We start from the raw sequence: 7,157 nt of genomic DNA on the forward strand, positions 1-7,157 counted from the left end.
TCTATTAAGATATAGCCGTTGCATATTCTTTAAGTATGATCTACTCCATGATCATTGATATGTGTGTGAACAAATACAGTTGTTTGATATGGAAAGACCTCATCGGGACAAGTCAAAAAGTGGCAACAACACTAATTAAAGTCCCCAAAGAGTTTGTTGGGAAGAAGTTTATAAACATTCATTTCTTTCTCAAAGAGAATCATGTGAAGTGTATAGGTATATGGACTCCAACACTTGATGGGTTCAATTTAATAGTAAAACAAAACACAATACTAGGTCCAAGCGATTCAGTTTTTTGTATCGTTTCTTTAAATGAAGTCGAAACTTTACAAGAGCGTGTCGATGAAAGTTCGTGTGAAAGTACTTCATACGACCGTGACAAAAGCGAAAGTTATTCCTCTTCTAATGATGATCTCGAGACAACTTGTGTCCGCAAAATTCAACTCCCTGAACACACACTAGCAAGTCGAGTCAATGAAGTCGACTTCATCGAAATGTCTCCCGCCATCTCTACCAATCCATCACGCTCTTCTTCTCCAACAAAAATTGAGGTTCCTTTGTAATTAAACAACTATTAAATAACTATAATTTTTACTATTTAATAGTATTTCATTTTACTATCATTTTAATTATTTAATAATTATTGAAAAAACTATTATTTAATATATCAATTAACTACCAATTTACTATTAATAAACAATAAATTAACTATTAGAAAAATGTTTATTCAACTAAATTAGTTGAATTAATAATTAAATTATTAAAATAGATAAATAAATAATAATTTTTTATTATTGAATAAAATACCAATTAATTAATAAAGAAATAATAAATAACTAAACTGTTTTTATAACATGAGTTTAAAAAATTCTTTTATTTAACTATTAATTTAATTATAAAACAACTATCAATTACATCTATCAATTTAATTATAAAATAGAATAAATAATAATTTAAAATATAATAAATTATTTAATTTATTTAAATAAAATTAGTTAAATAATTAAAAAAGAATTAATAAATAACATATACTAAACACATTAGATTAAACAACGAGAAGAATACAATAAATATTAAAATTATGACATTGAGAAATACACAGTTAGTTATTGACAGAGTTTTCATTAGAAAGTATGAGATCTGCGAGTTTGTCTGAGCAAATAGGGACGAATACTGAAGTACCCAAAAAGAGGGAATTGAGGTAGTTATTAATAGCACTTCCTCTCTTCACAAAGTCTTCGAACTGCATGACAAGTCTTCCGTCGAAGTAAATTCTTTCGATTCGTTCCATTCGATAAGTCTTTGTAGAATTACGTGCAAGATGTGACTCGAAGAAGAACCCCTTTTCGCTTAAGATGTCGATGAGGAGATGTTGGACAAAGACCTTTTTGTTCTTCTCGAAGCGTCGCATCGCCGTTTGTTTCTTTGAGACGTGTTTGCACTCTTCTTCATAGACTGGGCGACATATCGAGTCTGCGAGTTGTTGGACGTCAATTGTCTCATTCGGAAAGACCAATTTTGAGATCTTCGGGTACGCCGAAGTCACTTTGGCTCGCTTCTTCTGCTTCTTAATTGAAAAGCCACAGTACGAGTTGATGAAGGCAAGAAGAACGCCTTGCTGAATGACGTAGAACTCTTTGTACTCATTCTTCGACTTGAAGAAGGATTGATTGCAATCGGTAGTGTATGACATGATTAACAAGTTTGGGCGGCTCGTTTTAATGTGAAAATGAACGAATGACAGGGTAGAAGCAGTTTGGCTTTGGAATGATCATCTCCCATTTTTGGACGTGAAGTACCCCTCCCCTATTTTTATCACTCTTCAAACTGCGTTTTCTATTTTAATGCTTTTTCTTGGCACTCGCCCCTTTTTTGCCGTGAAAAATTGATTGAAGAAGAAAGAATGGGGGTTCGTATATATCGCCTGAAACTATGGGAATATGCCTATTGATGAATTGTGTGAGAAAAAAACGACTTTTTTGAGGATTTGGTTGGGTTTTTCAGTTTAAGACAGACATGGAACTTTTTATAGAAGAGAGGAAGCTTCCTGTGTTAATATTAGAACTGCAATACGTGTTTTTTTCTATTTTTTATATAGGAGGAACTAGCTATTAAAAACGGGATATTCCGGATGTATAATTATAGACATGCACTCCTGGGAAGACGTATTTTTACGACGGCAAGAAATTGTCGTTTTTTGGTATTTTGAGTGATTCATATTTAGTGCGCGCTATAAATTGTTCAATAATTTTTGTCTTGTGCAAATACGCTTGTTGTGTTCCATTCTTTCAAATGAATTGATTTAATTGTTCATTGTAATAAGTCGATAAGTGGAAGAACTAAGAACTGTAACGTGTGTCGGCGTGGAACCAAATCGGATCTCTTGCCTAGATATTAAAAGCACACCCTTATAAAATCTACGTATTAATAGAACTACCTCTATATATACAACATGGAGGTTATCCCGTACTTTAGGGGTACTGCGGCCTTTATATCAATTAACATTCTAAAACTGGAAACGTCCAACAATAACAACACTTTCAATACTCGTCCCGATATCCCGAAGCCCAACACTGGTTTGAACAAGTCGACCGTCTTGCGAAAATCTTTTTATTATTTTGGGAGCATCTTGCACTTCCTGCATTTTTAGAGTCAAAGACGCTCTTATTACAATTATACCGGAGATGGGTATTTTTTTAATTCTTCCAAAGAATTTTTCAATTGTATGAGTTCCGCATGTCAGAGCCCAATAACGGTTCCTGCTTCTTGTCAAATATAACACATCTAACTCAACAATAAGTGGAGTTGAATCAATTTAGTATTTATCAATTTTAATTAGAATAAAATAATTGCCTTGCTCAACAAACACTGAACTGCTCAAAAGTAATATTTTCTTGTGTGAATAGAAAGAAATGGCTTGTCTTTGTGATGACCTCCGCAATGACTTACGAAAAACTTATACTCACTTTTTTCCTTCTGTGTCTCTAAGAGTAATTTGATAATAAATTTGGGAATAGAAAGAAAACCAACAAACTTTGAGTTGCACTTAAGTGTTCAATAAACATTTTTTGTGTTTCCCAACAGAGACTTTTGACTTAGAAAAACACAGAGATAATTAATACCAATCAAATCTCGCGGTTACTGACATCTTGAACAATTTAAACCATCCTGAAACCTATTTGGTCTCTTTATTTTTTTTGAATAAGAAAATCTTATTGAAATATGTACTCAATGAAGGTTAATTTTGTTTAACAAATTATAAGAAATCTCATCACGATTTCGGTGTTTGTTGGTTTTTGAATTTATTGAATTCTTCAGAATTTCAAAAAATGGTTTTTCGTATCGTCTTTTCAAAAAGTTAAAATTATAGTATACAAACCATTGTATATAGTTTATAGCGTAACTATCTTTTTCGAAAACAAAAAACTTTGAGAGAGCAAATTTAGACTTTTTTTGAAGAAAAACGAATTAAATATAGATCTTCTATTTTTAAATCAATTTCTATTTTTGTTACTTATCATAAAATTTTTGATTTGTGAAACAAAGGTCCACGAAAGGTTGGGTTAGAGAACATTGAATCTTTAATTGCCAGAATAAAACTCGGATTTTTTCATAGATTTTTTGGGGTCGTTCTTTAACTATACTTTTAATGGTAATTTTGCTAAATAAATACTATACTGTGTTGGTCAAAGACATTGCGGCAATTTTCATTAAGCTTTGGTCCGGTGGGGCTGCTCACCTCTGGCAACGATTATAGCGGTAAACAACGTCACTTGAATCGGAAATAGTTTAAAGCAAATAACACAGCCAATTGGTGCAAAAATACCAACTGTCTTCATACGCCGTGAACTTCATTTAGACTGTAATATTGCTCAAAATCTTGAAATTCTAATCAATTTGAGATCTGTCTAAAACATCAAATTTGAACTAGAAAATAACAATAATATTTGGGTTAACCAAAACATCAAAGGTACAAACATCAATTTGGTTTGGGTAATACAGATCTGCATAAAACAATATAAAATCATGAAGAGTATGTACGAAGAAATCGCAAAAAATCTTGGGATGATGAGTGTTTTTGTGCTCCGCCATGTGTTTAACGAAGATGAAATTAACGCCGCATATGAGGCGTTCTTGACCGACTACCCATATTGTTTTGACTACGAACTCCCTCCAGAAACAAAACTCACCGCAGAACAACTTTCCTCACTGAAACCAATGAAAATTGAACTTCAGAAGTCGTACGAAATTAAAACAATTCAAACAGCAGTCGACAGTATAACACGAGAAGTTTCAATTGAAGTCGCAAAAACAAGAACAGTTGGAAAAGAAAAGACCTCTCTTTTGGTTTACTCAGAAATCTGTTGCGACAAAACTAACTACACCATCTTCTCCCTGTTTATATGCCACTCAAAAACAGATTTTAAGTCACTAACATATTTGATGGAATCGCTTTTGAACCACCTTTTTAAGACCAAAACCCCAATTAGAGAATTTGTTTCTGAGTATCCACATCTTGTGGAAAACAATCTTCTCAAAGTTGACAGAGAGGCGATCAACAAAAACCTCCCAAAATGTGTTTTGCAATACGACTTTTCCCACATCAAAAACGCAGACGCAAAAACGAAGGAACTTGAAGTCTCCCAAACTTCAAAATACATCCAAAATTGTGTTGTCTCACACACCCTCAATCTGAGTCCTGAGAAAGTCGCCAAAATAATTTCGTATTGTAAAACTAACAACCTCTCCGTTCAAGCATTCTTCATTTCTGTACTGCTGAAAACGTATGACGAATTGTTCGAAAAAACAAACGCGAACGAAGCAGACACCGTTGCGTTCATGATACCATACGACACGAGAAAGTTGCTTCCAAATACCAAACAAGAAACCATCGGCGTCATGGCCGAGGCTTTATACCCATTGTTCCCACTCAATTTCCTCTCCAAATCAGTTCTCGAGATGGCGACCGAGTTGACCACATATGTCCTAAGTGTAGATTCCATGTCCACTCCGCTGTTCAACAGATTCCGAGATGGAATTTACAATGGTAATTTCACTGCTGGGATGTCGCCATTCACCATATCATTATCTAACATGGGTGGGTTTAAAGTTTTGGACCGAGTTGAGAAGCAAGTTTTATCAGAGGTATCTGCCATTGGATTCTCTGGGTGTAACCGTGTTGTCTGCGACCCAAACACAAAGGCCCTCATGACTCATTCATATCTTATCGCAGATGGTTCCTGCAATGTTTCAATGTCTTTTCCTTACACTGTAGTTCCTCAAATTATCCCCGCCCAAGTGCTCGCTCGTTTCGACGAGATAATCACAAACATCATCTAATCATTTGATTGATTTTTAATTTATGGTTATTTTTACTATTATTAATAGCATTTTTCCGATGATTAATCAATTTGTTATCTTTTTCTGAATACATACAAACTTTGTTTTTACATTATTTTTGACAATTGAAAAACAGTCTTTTTTAAAAAATACTATTAATATACTACTGTATACTATTAATTTGTTATTTCTTTAGATTACAAATTCAACTGTACAACGAAAAACTTGATATAAAACAGATTCTAAGAGACCTTACTTTGGAGGAGTTCCCGTTAATAGTTCCTTATTAGTATCGAGTATTTCGACTCTTGAGTGTAAATGGCACATCTCACAAACAAAGACGAACTGTTTTCCTTCGCCTACCACATAAAGTAAGTCCCATTCGTTTTTGATTTTAAACATAATTCTATCGTTCTGATACTTTAATTCTATAGTTTCATTGTTATTAATAGTTGGACGCTTATAATGCGTTGTCACCCCATTCATTATAACTTCATCTTGTTTCATCCCTAAGCCATATACCCCAGCATTCTTCATCACCCCATCAGAGTTAATCGTATAACTTTTTGAAGCATTAAGCTCCATTAGGCCAACAAAGAGATAAGATTGCGATGGCATCATTTTCACGGAGATTGATGTGATGACGTTTTTCCCGACACACGACGACAGGGAACCATGATCTTTATACTGTACTATTCGATTATCTTCAACTTTAATACTGTCAGAAAACTTCCAGTCGGGATTTGTTGGGATTAGCTTGTCTATAACTTTGGCGTTGGACCCACCACACCCCATGTCTTTCCAAACAAATGAGTTAATTACAGTTTCTTTTTATTGAGATAATTATATTCGAATTATTAACCATAATCGTTAATATACTTTTGATTCAGGTGTTTATTAATGTACCCGTTTATTTGTGTTTTTTCGGTTATGAACACCAAAACGAAATAAAAATTCCACTTTTTATTGTAAAATTATAGGAAATTATTGAAATAATAATAATATAAAAAACAGATACTTTTGATGCTTTGATTAAGAGTTTATTTACTAGTTATTTGTAGTATAATTACATTATTGTATAGTACATTATAACAAGTTATATTTTTTTTTAAAACCTTGAAAGTAAAATTAAAAAAAAGAATTGTTTTTGATAATTATTATTACATTAATTATACCAAATAAAATAAAAAAAAATAAAAAATTCCATAATAAAGTCGCATAACAGAAGAGTAAATTTTTTGTTTTTCATTTTTGTTTTATATAATACGGCTATTTTGTTTTAAAAAATCGGGAATTGTAGAAACCAATTCATATTATATTTAAAGTTACATTCATGTGATTATTTAGAATGTGTTTTTATAATAAATTATTATTAATAGTTTATTTTTATATTGTAAATAATAACTTATAAAAATAATAATAATAGCTGTTCGGCGACTTTACAGTCCCTTTAAAAATCGCCGACTTTTTAGTTGTCTTAAAAGTCGCTGACCTAAATATTTATAGTAGGGAAAATGAACCTTAGCCCAGGAAATGTACTTTAGCCCAAAGAAATTCCTATTTTTTTTTTAAAAACACGGGTTTTTACTAAAAAAACAAATATTTTAGAAAATTGACTTTTATATATGTTTATAGTTTATTAATTTAATATAACAATAGAAAATAATTAGTTTTTCTTTGGGCTAAGGTTAATTTGCTGGGCTAAGGTTTAATTGCCAAACTTTAGTTAAAATACTATTCAAAATACCATTTATCATGAAAAAGAAATTAAAAAAAATAAACCATATAAATTTAATATATTTATTATAAAAAAAATA

At 32.0% G+C, this 7,157-nt stretch overlaps 5 protein-coding genes across 5 annotated transcripts; 3 read left to right on the forward strand and 2 right to left on the reverse strand.

Moving 5' to 3' along the window:
• Positions 1–11: 11 nt before the first annotated feature.
• On the forward strand, positions 12–563 carry EIN_073940 (hypothetical protein; the record flags this gene model as incomplete). The annotated part of the gene is made up of 1 exon (XM_004259294.1): positions 12–563. A coding segment is annotated over one exon (552 nt), but the record flags the coding sequence as incomplete, so codon positions are not given.
• A 539-nt stretch (positions 564–1,102) lies between these two features.
• EIN_073950 (hypothetical protein) lies at positions 1,103–1,693 on the reverse strand (the record flags this gene model as incomplete). Its single annotated transcript, XM_004259295.1, has 1 exon — positions 1,103–1,693. One exon carries the CDS (start codon positions 1,691–1,693, stop codon positions 1,103–1,105), a length of 591 nt encoding a protein of 196 aa, XP_004259343.1.
• Positions 1,694–4,035: 2,342 nt separating this feature from the next.
• EIN_073960 (hypothetical protein) lies at positions 4,036–5,340 on the forward strand (the record flags this gene model as incomplete). Its single annotated transcript, XM_004259296.1, has 1 exon — positions 4,036–5,340. One exon carries the CDS (start codon positions 4,036–4,038, stop codon positions 5,338–5,340), a length of 1,305 nt encoding a protein of 434 aa, XP_004259344.1.
• A 252-nt stretch (positions 5,341–5,592) lies between these two features.
• Positions 5,593–6,135, reverse strand: EIN_073970 (hypothetical protein; the record flags this gene model as incomplete). The annotated part of the gene is made up of 1 exon (XM_004259297.1): positions 5,593–6,135. One exon carries the CDS (start codon positions 6,133–6,135, stop codon positions 5,593–5,595), a length of 543 nt encoding a protein of 180 aa, XP_004259345.1.
• Positions 6,136–6,688: 553 nt separating this feature from the next.
• On the forward strand, positions 6,689–6,811 carry EIN_073980 (Hypothetical protein; the record flags this gene model as incomplete). Its single annotated transcript, XM_004259298.1, has 2 exons — positions 6,689–6,692; positions 6,767–6,811. Coding segments are annotated over 2 exons (49 nt in total), but the record flags the coding sequence as incomplete, so codon positions are not given.
• Between the last annotated feature and the right edge of the window lie 346 nt (positions 6,812–7,157).

This window comes from Entamoeba invadens (assembly GCF_000330505.1).
Source record: "Entamoeba invadens IP1 unplaced genomic scaffold scaff_1105074726023, whole genome shotgun sequence".
Taxonomy (NCBI): domain Eukaryota; phylum Evosea; order Mastigamoebida; family Endamoebidae; genus Entamoeba; species Entamoeba invadens.